Source organism: Fistularia commersonii, chromosome 2 (genome assembly GCF_037954325.1).
Source record: "Fistularia commersonii isolate RoL2024-O1a breed Wild chromosome 2, RoL_Fcom_v1.0, whole genome shotgun sequence".
NCBI lineage: Eukaryota > Metazoa > Chordata > Actinopteri > Syngnathiformes > Fistulariidae > Fistularia > Fistularia commersonii.
The window spans coordinates 12,312,400-12,325,890 of record NC_141285.1 but is presented as its reverse complement, the minus strand read 5'-3'; the positions used below and the strand labels follow the sequence as shown (position 1 = coordinate 12,325,890).

The following is a 13,491-nucleotide window of genomic DNA, read 5'->3' as shown; positions in this document are numbered from 1 at the left end:
ACTTACAAGAGCAAAGATAGGAGCACGCAGGCAGACTAAATCTTTGTATAGACGAGATAACTTAAAAGAGATCAGTGACTGCAAAGTAGTTGTAGGCGAGAGTGTAGCCAGACCGCATACGATGGTGGTTTGTTGGATGACCCTGGTGACAAGGAGGAACAAGAGGAAAAAGTGTTGAAGTAGAAAAGGGAGGAGTGTTATATGGATTTCAGGGAGGAGTTGAGAGAGGCTCTCGGTGGTCAGGGAGAGTGTCCAGATGATTGGACAACTAGAGCCAAAGTGATCAGGGAGACAGGTAGGAAAATACTTGGTGTATCATCTGGAAGGAAAGTAGATAAGCAGACTTTAAGAGGTGAAAATAAATATGTGAGATGAGAATTTTTTTTTAATTTTTTATTTAGTTTCATATTGATTCTGCACACTAATAGTTGCCTAATAATGGTGTACATGTAGATATTCTCTTAAGAAAGCCAAAACTTCACTTTTACTCCAATGTTCATGTTTGAGGGTTTGTTTATATGTTGGATTGACCAAGAGCACTGTAGTTGTGCAATAACAAAATTAATCCTCAAAAATACGACTTGCCTAACTATTGCGCACGCAGTATAAAATGCAAAACACAGACTGAGACTCAGAACTAGTGTCCTGTTTGTTAAAGTTAGTCCTCTTTCCTTTATTCTCATCTTGCTTTCATTCTGCACCACACACAAAAGACTGGACAGCAACAAAAAACAGCCTCTCCTCCTGAGACCTGGCCATGAAAGTAATACCATCACAATGGGGCTGCCAGGCCCGCGGGGTGCAGTGCACTATCCTATCAGCACCCAATGAACACGCACTGCACACACAGATAATAGAGGAGTCCCTGGCCTTATTCTTTTACTGCTATCAGAACGTGGTGCACTTACAGAGCTCTCTGTATCTCACTCCATTCCCCTCAGCTCTTGGTTCCCTCTTTTTCTGTCCTTTTTTCATTTTTACCTCTTTTAGACCACCCCCGCCCTCCTCTGGTGATCTCACGGTCTGTCCTTTTTTCCACACACGTATGTATATGTGTCTATGTGTGTGTATGTGTTTGTGTGTGTGTGTGTGTGTGTGTGTGTGTGTGGGGGGGGGGGGGGGGGGGGGGTTATTTATCAAAGACCAAAAGATCAAAAATCTGTATACCTGATCTGGTTTCCCTCTTTTCTATCCATGAGCCTATTCAAGCTATTGTGCATGTGCAGCCATCAGTGAGCATGCTTAAAATGGTCCAATAGCTCACAGAGCCAAAGTGACAAAAAAAGGGGAATTGAATAATTAAATAATTGCAAGATTTGGTGAGGGTCATCCTTTTTAATTCTCCCAATTCAATGAACAGAAGAACCATTTGCATATGTGTTCATCTAATGTGCTGAGTCCCCTCTGGCTTGTAATGAGATAATGCTCCTCGCTTATCTGACCACTTTATTAACAAAAAGGAAAACAAGTGAGCGAGGGCAAAGCAGGTCGGTTGGGACAGCTCAGCTGAATCGCTGCTGTCTGGAGGAGGAGATAAGCCAGACTGTCCCAAACCAAGCCCAATCATCACTCAGCAGCAATAACAGGGCCTGCTTGCAGGCAGGATGAATTGGCTCCACTGCTGCATGGTGGCCTAGAGAATGGCATTGTTTCACACTCCTGTGTCTCACAGCAGGGATAAATACATGATCAGACCTTGATTATATTCACACTTAATACACCTCCATATAAGGATACAATGTGCGTGACACAGGATGTAAAGCCAAATAGATAAAGCACTGCTGTCTTTGAGAAAAGAGCATGTGGGAACATGTGTTTGGCTACTGTATATGTGCATGCCTTCCAGGCTGACATGGTTTTGTGGCCTCCAATTGGCTCAATAGACTGTGGATTTTCCTCTTTTTCCAAAAAGTAGATCAGCAGGCAGACAATTGGGTCCATGTATTTTTTCAACTAACAACATAAAAGACATTGAGTACATCGCTTAGAATGTGTGGCTGGCGAGAGACTGATTATTGATGAATATATATTTATATATATGTGTGTGTGTGTGTGTGTGTGTGTGTGTGTGTGTGTGTGTGTGTGTGTATATGTATATATACATACACACACACACACACACACACACACACACACTCAGGGGTCACCACAAAAAATCAGCCTTCTCCATCTAACCCTAATCTCTGTATCCTCTACTCTCACACCAACTACATTAATACCCTCTCTCACTACATCCATAAATCATATGTGTGTGTGTATGTATATATATAAATTTATAGACGTGTTACAAGTTAATGTCATTATGATAAATTAATCTATCAACCTGATGCGGGGATATTCATGCAACAGTAAGCGTAAACAGTACATTATTCAAAATGTATGTTTAGAGAAAATAGCAGTTCAATGTGTGTTTCCTTCATCAATTGGTCCTCACTGTGCTCTCAGTAGCTTTGAGCTAATTGCCTTCTTGAGCTATATTAGAGGCTAAGCTCTCTTTAAATGAGGTGGTACTGAATGAAAGACATACACAAGCTTATAGATAACTGACAGATACAAGTAAGAGGAAGTTATACAGTAGCAACTATTGCATTATTCATTAATTTGCACATTCAAGAGACAGGGATAATGAAGCTCCAGAAGTGCTGCAAATGTGAGCAACAGTTTGTACCATACGTTTATGCAATGTGGCAAATCGTACATAGACAAGTACCAGCTGAAGTGTTTTCCCAGCATGGATAATGTCTGAAAGATTAGCTTTTATGATTTACCTCTCATTCCTTTCCCTAATATATATTAAGGAGCAAAGTCATTGGTGATACATTGCTAAATGTATAATCAACTGGTTTAACTTACATTTAATTTTTGGAGGAAAAAAATCTAGTTCCTTTATCAAATTCAGATAACCAGAAGTAAACCATCATGCAAATAATGGTAATACAATTTAAGAGTCAACAGTCACTTGAACCACTCTTGCCAAAGGACAATATACCTTGACACCTGTAAGTGTCATGATACAACCACATCATCACAACTGTTAACAACACGTCAAGTCTTTGGGAGTCTTTGGGAGTTATGGGTCGTGCTTAAGTGCTCATCAACAGAGTGAAATGAAGTGTGTGTGTAACTTTATATCGTCTATCACTGATATTTTTACATGGCTACGTCATTTGATTTTTAGATGAATGTTAACTCAATTTAGCCAGGAAATTATATTTGTTTGGTAACAATTATTTAACTGTTTTTTGTTCATATGTTGCAGAATATATCTTTCTACCTCATCCTTAAGTGCTTTGCAAAATCCCACTTGCTACCTTTCCAGCTCCAATCTTTTATGATCTAAGGCAACCAGATGACATAAACCCCATAGAAAAGTTTTAATCCTTTCTGTATTTGATGCTTTATTGTGATGTTTGTTACATGACTTATAAGTACCACAACCTTTTATCAGACCAAGTGTGCACTGGTTACAACATTTACCGTCTCTCCTTCATGTTTTGTGTCTTCTCCGTGCAGTGCCCATTCTCATCAAAATGATGTGAGCTAGGGAAGCGACTGGATCTGTTATCTCTCGGAATCAAAATATTCAAGTTGAAGGGACAATTGTTGTCAGTCTGCCAGAACAATGAAACTGACTCAATTCAATCACTACTGACCATACCAGGGGAAAAGTAGCTAGTGAGACAGTGGCACTTTGCTGAAAGTCTTTTGTTATGGAGAGGCTGTTGACCTTGACAAAAAGCTGATGCAGAGTTTACCCTGATTATAACCAAAGTGCCTTTCAACCTATCTGAAGCTTTATTGTCCTCATCTGGCATTTATTTAGCTGATTCTCTAAACAACTTTCATACTCAATTTTCATTTTATGACTTTTGTCAAAGCTGTTTTCTTAAAAAGGACGGCCTTATGATGACATTTTTCTAATCTGCCTCTGACTTGATGTTTTGAATGTATATTATGTTGACACTGTACTGCAAAGCTTGTTCTTTTGTATCAACTAGGCGTGTTGTTGCAAAACTTTGTTTTCTTTCATTTAAACAAGACAGGTGCCTTAATTAATTCAAATGATGATATTTTTGATAATGGCTATAATTAGCAAAAAAAAAAATGTCAAAGGAGATAAACAATGGAATTGAAATATTTGGCTTAGGATTTTGTAATTGAAATGAATAAATGTGTGATGGTTTATGGTTTTTAACTTAGCTTTACTAACCTAGTTGAAACATCTACATGTTAATTCACTTACTGTCAGTTAATATCAATCTTATTTGTTGGCTAAATTAAAATAGTATGGTTGGTTAAATAATGTTTTATTAAATATTTTTTCCTTCTTGTGTTTTGAAACTTTTGTTTAAATTAAAAAACATGTGCCATTGTATAGCTCCAGTATTAAGTATGAACATTTAACCTTTGACCTTACAGATTGTAACCAATGAAATGTCTCTTTAAACTTTAAAGGCAACATTGATAACGAACGCCTGGCGATTGCTAGACAGCGAATCCCATACAGAATTGGTCGAGTAGTTGACGAATGGCTAATCGACAAAGGTAAAATCACTGATTAAAACTTTAAATAGAATAACTTTATCATAACCAAGTTTTAGCATTATGTTGTAAATAATACACCTTAAAATGAAAAAAAAACTAAAACACTTTCTCATAATACTGTAATGTATTTTTTTTAGAAATTAGTTATTTTAATATGTATTTATTGTAAATTTAAAGTTAAAGGGACTGTAAATATGAATTTAAATCCATGACTGAAGTAATACCAGCATTGATAAAAGCTCATTAATTATTGTAATATTTTGCTGTAAAATTATAAATCATAAATTTAAAACATCAACTATAGCTATCCATAAGGTGCTATTCTTAATGTTACATAAACACATACAACATTGCTCGTTTTGAGCAAGTCTAAATTGATTCGGTCTCTGGTTAAACTAACAGAAGTAATAAATAGAGTGCAATATGAATTGGCATCATAGTTTTGAGTCCCTTTAACAGACATTGTAAATATGTTTAGGGTTTTAGATAAATGAAATGAAATGTGGCAAACTGGAATGCATGCTTTGTTTTTTTGAAGTTTTAAGATTAATTCATATTTTTCTCTTTAAAATTCTATCTTTCTGTTTTACTCTGTGTAAGTGTTGTCATATACACATATTTTCTTCTTTTTCCTCCTGTCAAACAGTTTTTATTTAAGTTTTCCCTTGGTTGCATTTGCTAAAAGGATGAACAGTTTGAAATTCCCTGCAGTGTGTCCTGCTTCCTGTGAAATCCTAGATAGGAAACATTCAATCCTCAGTGCCTGTTCCATCACGATTTATTTCTATGCTTTCTGTGTTCCGAGTTGGTAAATCCTATCAAAGGAAATCCCAGAATACATCCTAGGGGAACATCAGACTTAAGCTTTAGTAAACACTTCCTGATTTTATTTATTATTTTGTTTACATGTTTGTTTGTTTCTACTTGTTTTTCCCCACTTTTCGCCACATTTTCTGGATTAAAAATATCAATTCATGTACACTTTCAAGGTAATGTCACATGTTTAAGGGTAGTAAATTAGGTATGAAAATGTTCTTGTTATTGTTCTTTAGACCCCTTTTAGCAAAGCTGCATTGGTTTTCTAAATTCTGTGTTTATGTATTGTGTTTTGTTTTTCATTCTGTAGGCATCTCATCATTATAACTACAATAAATTGCCAGGGTTTGTCTCCACAACCCGTAATTTATTGGTCTCATTAACCACTGGACAAATAATTTGTCTTTCTGTCTCTTTCTTTCCTGTTCATTTAAAATGGCTGAGTCCACAGTTAAACATTTTTGTATATATGTAACATTGTTTTGCCACAGGGAGGCAGCTTACAATCTTCAACAGCCAAACCACAATACAGATTGGGGGCTGGGAGAGAGACCGGAGTCGATCCTTTCAGGGGCACCTTTCGGGCCTCTACTATAATGGCTTAAAGGTGTTCAACATGGCTGCAGAGGGGGATCCCAACATTAGAGTCCAGGGCAGTGTCCGGCTTGTGGGGGAGTCGCCTTCCTCTGTCACACCACAGTCAAGTACCACCGCTAATCGCTCAGAGACGTCAACATCTATAATGGAGTTTACCACCACCACTGCATCTAGTCGACGAGTCAAACAGCCGACTCCTCGAGAGCCCCAGCAGGTAGGAGTCATTTATTTATTTATGTATTTCATTTACTTATTTTATCAGCCTATTCATCTGTCCATCCATCTATTCATTTATTCAGCATTTGACTTGTTCTTTAATACTCACAAAGCACATCCTGGATGAGAACAAGGCATTTTATCATAACATTATAGTCATGTATGCTTTGTAATACACACTACATATCTTCTCCTTGAATCCATTTGACTTGAAAACAAAAGGATAACAGGAGTATGGTTGTGCTGTTCAGAGCAGTAGCAGAAGCCCACTGTTGCATTTCTGTTGGCTGCACCACTTTGTGTGTGTGTGTGTGTGTGTGTGTGTGTGTGTGTGTGTGTGTTGTGTGTCCGGATGATACCAATCTAAGAGGACCTCCATCATCTTTATCTGTCCTGCATGAGTGGTGCATCATCTGCCAGATTGGCATTTCCTCTGAAATGCCAAAATGCATGACTAAACAATGCAACATGTGTGTCTCATTGAGCAAAAAGGCAATCACATCATTCTTTGCAAACAGTCCTTGCTATGAATAGGGATGAGTCATAATCAGATTAGGAATCTGGAAAAGCAGGGATAATATGGTGACAACAGATATTTAGATTTTATCCAAATATTTACAGAAACATTCGGTAATGTGCCATATGTACAGCGTCCTTGCCACAGATAATTACATTGATACAACAATGTGCCACACAACTGTTTCTCACGTCCTCTGTGCAGTCCTGATTATAGCTCCCATTTGCATATACAATATGCAATATATGCAGCTACATATATATATATAGATATATGTTTATTTATTTATGCGCTGGCCTTTATTTGCAAACATTGATAAATAATATAATCATAAATATTGATCTGCTGAAATGCTTTTTTTCTCCAGACTCAATCTACATGAGTCTGGAGAAAACCACTGGACACCACTGGAGACATTTTGCATGAATGCAAGTTTTCATAAAATAGTCTAAAATTTTAACCTAGCTCTTGACAGAGTTATGAAATATCCCATAGGGACAAGTGTTTTGCACGAAGGAATAACTTGATAAGTATGATGTCCATCTTTTTACGACTCTTCTTACGACTCATGAACAGATTTGCAATATGTGCAGGATTTCATTGCCTATTTACAAATTTTATGTTTATGCTTAAGGTATGATCTGATTTTAGTGATCTAAAGCTAAATTTTAATGATAATCTGATTATGCTGATCAATTGCAGGGTATCCCCCTTGATTCATATGAAGTTTTTGGGTCATATGTAAGCAATGTCGTAAGAGTCTAAATTTGATGTGAAAATCTATCAAAATAGATTAAGAGATAACCACCAAACTCAGCTTTGAAACTGGCAAGTAAAAACTAGAGAAGGCTAACTTTTTGTTGTTATCTAATCCATTCATTAACAGTTTGTGGAGTAAGACTTACCAAATTCAGTGTGCTGGGAAATGTCAGTCATCAGTTTGATGTAATGTGACAGCCTTACTAGTAGGGCTCCTGCAATAGGACATTATTTTCTCAGGCCACTGTACCAAGAAAGGCATTGCGACTTGCTTCTGTTAATAAAAAAATTGTCATACTGACTTTCCTCTCTCCCTAGTGGTCAGTTTTCTAATCATTGTCCAGCTGTTTCATCTCCTTCTCTGTAAATGCAATTCTGTAAATGCTTCCCCTATTTTAAGATATATATTTAAGTGCCTAAGGTCCTGTATACATTTGCAGTGTAGTTGAGCATAGTGAGAACGGACTGGGTGTTGTTGGCAGCGGAAGTATCACTCTCTATCTTTTATATCGGGCTACAATAAAGTACAATGGATAAAAACAATCCAATGCAAACTAGATGTGAGATCTTGTTACACCAGATGCGATACAGGCAATTGTTAAGTACATACAGATACAATTTTAAAGTTAATTAAGGGATGTTTTATGTATATTAGATTAAAAATGCCTTATCAGATAAGATATATTTTGGCTGGTATAAAATATTATGGATACATTTCTTACATATTAGTGTTTTCATCATAATATGACAGAATTATATCTACTACTTACCCGTAATTGATTGTCAGCAAAGAAATGCTGCATTGGAACAGGGATAAGAAAGCGGGAGAAAATTTCATGATTTAAGAAATATCAGCTTAAATGTTTTGATAGGCCAGTGGACTCACCTCATAGAAATCTATTTATTGTATTACGCTACATTGCTCTTAGGTTTTACATTTGAATTTAATTTAATAACATGAAAATACAGACAACATAAATTCTGACTTTCACATCAGTGTCTGGCTCTTCAATTTAAATTTCTGCCATGAATTTGAAAGATCCCATGATCCCATGCCTACTGTTTATATCATCAAATTACATCTATGCCTTGTAAGACTATTGTTTTGATGGAAAGAGGCCTAATGTCATAAATAAGATGTCTTACTTTTTTTTTTTTTTTTTACAATTTGATCTTCTACATATCCAAACACAAATACATTTTTTGATGATTGGATGTGATCCTGGTGTTTTTTTATCACACCTTGAAATGTCAGATTAAAGAATGCACTTTAAGTTACTGTAAATGGGTTACTGGCTATTGGCTGGTATAATATAGCGTTCATCATTTTCATTTTACAAACAATGTAGATGCAGTACTACACTGTTTTGCTAAAACAACTCTATACATATTTTTTTTGTCTGTACAGTTTTAGTAATTACATGGTGCTACAAAATCTTGCTTTCATTTTATTCTGTTTTCTACCTACTTTTATCATTCTTCATATGCTTTGCATATAATAAAAGATTTAGGTAGAAGAATAGCAAAACCTTGATTTTGAGGCTGACTTGTCCAAATTTTCAGTTTCCCACATGCAAACATATTCCTAGCTTTACCTGCTATGAAAGCATCCCCTTCCCCATACCTTTTTATTCTAAATGTGCCAGGTTTCGAGATTAAAAGCACACTGATGGCATATCGATGATAAATGTTATTTTCACTGTAATGCTCAAGAATTTATTGGCAGCCATTTCTGAATACAGCAATGTTTGTTATTTTTAGTTGTTTTAGAGACATTGATTCAATTCTTGTAATTTTGTGCAAGCATCCATTGCAAACCTGGCCTTAAGAACCTGTTTCAATAACACTTGCTGCCCACAGACTAACAAACAAAATACATGCCTGTGAGTGCCACTTAATTGAACTTAACATGTGCAAGAAGAATGCGTGTCAGCTGTTTAAGAGTCTGATGGCATTCGGGTAGAACGACTTCTTTAATCATTTTGTTCTACATTTCACACGCCTGTACCTCCGGCTGGAGGGTAGGAGTGTGAACAGTTCATGTTGGGGGTAGGCATGGTCCTGGTGATGGAGGCAGCTCTTCTGTGGACTCTGCAGTGGTAGATGGTCTTCAGAAAGGGTAGTGGGGTTCTGGAGATCCTCTCTGCAGTCTTTACCATTTGCTGCAGGGGTCTGCGGTCCAGAGCAGTGGTGCTACCATATCATACAGTGATGCAGCTGGTCAGGATGCTCTCAACAATGCAGCTGTAAAAGTTCCTGAGGATCTTAGGTGTCATGCCAAACTTCCTCAGCCTCCTCAGGAAGTGCAGCCGCTGTTGAGCCCTCCTGACCGTCTGCGTGGTGTTGAGGGACCAGGTGAGGTCCACACTTATGTGGACACCCAGGTATTTGAAGCTGCTCACCCTCTCAACCTCAAGGCCTTTGAAGAACAGTGGCTGATTAGGTCTATCTTTCCTCATGTCCTCTACCATCTCCTTGGTCTTGTCTGTGTCGAGGGTGAGGTTGTCGTCCTCACACCACCTCACCAGACTGGCCACCTCCATCCTGTAGGCCGCTTTGACTCTGCACAGGTCATTAGAACTGAAAAAGCCTCTTGGATAAGGGGTGAAATGTCTTCAAGAGAAGAAATTCATGTCCAGTTGTCACAACGAGAAGATTTTGACAAGAATACACCATGACCTGGATGTCTAAGAACCACCACAGGCATAGTGATCAAACAATCTTTAAACAGTAGCTAATTTAATCAATAATTTTCTGTGACCCTAACCAATATGCTTTTTTCTGTTTCTACGAAGGGAGAGCATTGCCCATTAGTTATTTGACTTGGCCCTATGAGAATGATTCAGTTAGAACAGCAGGGCAAATTCTTGATCGTGGGGATGCTCTATGGGAGCTGGATACTCCTGACTCTGCCATTGCAGGGCAAAGTCACTCTTTCTAATCCCTCATATCATGTTTTTGCAAACATTACACATGGGAATTTGGCCAGAGTGCATCCATCTCAGCTGTGATAGCATCTACATTAGGATGAAAAATTTCCTCCTGTCATTTGATGAGGGACTGGGACTGCATGTCAAGATGCAGGTGAGGCCAGAAATACAGTGATTTGTGGCCAAGCCTCATGTATTATCCTTCCCTCCTCTCCCTTTCTTAAAATACACACAGACACGTTGGATTTTGCTTTTTTTGTGAAATGCAAGTGTAAAAGTAGCATTATTACAAGCCATTCTTTGTGTTTATCTCCTCTTACTGCATTTCTCGTCTTCTGTGTGTAATATTCCTCCTGGGCAGTTCCTTGCACTAAGGCCAGATTACTACCAAGACTAGCTACAGTTTCACACAGAGCTCCAGATTTGATTTCAGATAACGAAAAATATCGAGGCATAGAAGGGGGAAAATGCTTCAATGCCGACAGATTTCCTTTATCTAAGAAGTTTGAAAGCAAGGATAAAGGGGATTAAGTCAACCATGTAATATACTTCTATGGAGCAGTGTTAATACATGGACAAGAGATTGATATACTTAAGAGATTGTGGATGAGAGGTACATGGAGGGTGATAGGGTCTTATGAATTTAATGCAAAGATCTTATCGTTTGCATCATGTTGCTAACAGAGGGCATCTTGGATTCACCTTTATAATTTGCTAGAGGCTGGCGCATCGGCCCAGTTTATGCATACACATGTTCATACGGTGGCCTATTGTTTCACTAGCTGTATACTTGAAACCATAATTAATGAGGGATGAAAATAGCAGCTGTTTTTTGAATGACTATACAGTATATTCCAAGTTTATTTGATACCAGTAATACCACCAGGGACCAGATACCATTGTATCCTCTGTGAGTCATCGACTGGCATAGTATGATACATACACCTTGTGTCCATGTTTCCTCCTACCTTGCAAATACAACTTTTCTGGTTACCTTGGTGTTCAGAAATCTCAAGTTCAGATAAATTGCAGGAAGGTAGTTCTTCCTTGAAAATAAGTTAGCAGGATCTAATAGGCAACATCAGGCTCCTTCACAAAGAAGTGCAAGACTGCACTGATGCAGCAATAAAAAATCTTTATACAGCAGCATACTTGGGAATTGTACTTGTGCTTAAAACTACCTTCCAGCACTTTATCAGAGGTGCTTGGACTTTAAGCCTCAATAAAGATACATAGCATGACTGAATCATACAGAACAAAGAAGAGAAGAAAAGGAGTCTATAAATCATTTTTTTCTTTTCATTATTATACCCCTACATAGCCATTAGGAAAAATACAGCTGTTCCCACTACAAATAAAGTCTTGCACATATGATATAATGAATAATGTCAAATAACGTATTCACTATGAACATAACATACAGAAACATTTCGAATGTAAACTTGCCATAGCAGTTATTGCCCCTAATTAAGTATTTTGGCAAACCAGAGTTACAGGAGGCAAATGCAGTAGACTCTGCGCTATTTGGAAAAAATCAAAAAGATTTTATTTATTTTCTATTATTTTGTTTAATTGATTTATTTGAGGATTGTTTCAATAACTTAAGGCTTTGTTAGTTCATGGTTCAATGTGTGTAATAATGTTATTTCAATATGTTTCATATAAACATTGAACTAATCCACCCCTTGACTTTCCCAATTTTTAAAACTTTGGTCCACTTTGTATTTGAGTATGACACACCTGGAGTGGAGGAATCATTTCTTCAATAATTGTGTTTAAGTGCGTAGGTTAGAAAAAAAGAACTGAATATCCTTAGGGAGTGTTTAACAACACAAGCACTCATTCATGGTGCCTCCACATTCCACCCCTCCATCATGCAAAAGCATAGCATAGGTTAGTGCATCACATTTGTACCTGTAAAAGACACTTACATAAACATTTGGACTTTCAAGTATTAAATTATAGGAGGCTGGCAAAATTCCAACTGTCAATGGGGCGAGTACCCACCTGCAAGTCTCCCCACAACTCGTCAAATAATTTTCTCAGGACACCCTACCTATAAAGGATGTTCAGAAGCCTGCTTATAGGAAATATGACCTAGCCACATAATGGCTGTAGTAATGAATGACTAATGGCACTTTGTTACAAAAAAAAATTCCAGCTTTATTCTCAAAGGATGTTAATTGTATTTTCAGTCATTCATCTTGAATATCCACATTTCCCATAACAAGATTAGATAGCATCATATGAATGTGCACTCAGATCATAAGATCAAAATGGTGAATGTAATTAAGACATTTCTGTTTTTCTGAAAATATATTTGTAAATAGTTTTTTTCTTCTTCTCAGTTCTTACAGCCCTGCATTTCAATGTAAATGATTGCATTGACTCAAGAGGACTTGCTGGTATAAGCAAATCGAAGGTCCTGTATGGTTCAAATCTGACAATTAAAGCATAGCTCACACAACACATATTGCCTGAAATAGGCTGCAAAGTAACTAGATGTGTTGCTAACTGTCTGAGGGAGGCCCTTTAACCACAATATACAGGGTATGTACAATATACATATACTGTATATTGGGTCAAATTCAATCATTCTGTTTTGAATTAGAATGCAATCCACTGAGCCCTTCCTTTAACTAATTCAAAGCACAATGCAATCAAGCATTATTATTAATAAGCATGTTATCTACATATGTTTTGTATATGTGCCTGTGAGTGTGCTTATGTGTGTCTATCGGTATCTGTTCATCAGCTGAACTTTGACAGAGATAATGCCATTCCGCAGTCTTCTAGCCATGCTGATGAGTCCATGATGCTGACAGCTTGGCAAACAAGCAGTCGGAACAGTGTGGGCGAAAGCCAGGCAATACAGTGAACTGAACTCACAGTCTTAGAGGCCCACATGCCTTTATTATTCAGTTGGAATCTATTGAGCATCTGGGACTAAATTATTCATCAACATCGACCTAGTTCCAGGGTGCTAAGTTAGATAGTTAGATGTCATCAGGTTTTCTGATATGAGCTGCTGCTGCAGTGTGATAGCTGTCACTGGTAAAGAGATTGTGTGTGTATTTTTCATAAGGAGAATCAATCCGTTGTAACAGATTA

General features: G+C 37.4%; 1 protein-coding gene across 10 annotated transcripts in view; it reads left to right on the top strand.

Annotated features, from left to right (window-relative positions):
• LOC147236387 (neurexin-1a) overlaps nucleotides 1-13,491 on the top strand; it is a 242,998-nt gene that overhangs the window by 211,424 nt on the left and 18,083 nt on the right. For 9 of the 10 annotated variants that reach the window (XM_086167857.1, XM_086167839.1, XM_086167894.1 and 6 more), the window contains 2 exons: nucleotides 4,456-4,545; nucleotides 5,853-6,172. In XM_086167857.1, the coding sequence (XP_086023983.1) occupies nucleotides 4,456-4,545; nucleotides 5,853-6,172 (410 nt within the window). The remainder of the gene's footprint in view (nucleotides 1-4,455; nucleotides 4,546-5,852; nucleotides 6,173-13,491) is intronic. The other variant, XM_086167904.1, reaches the window with a different exon arrangement.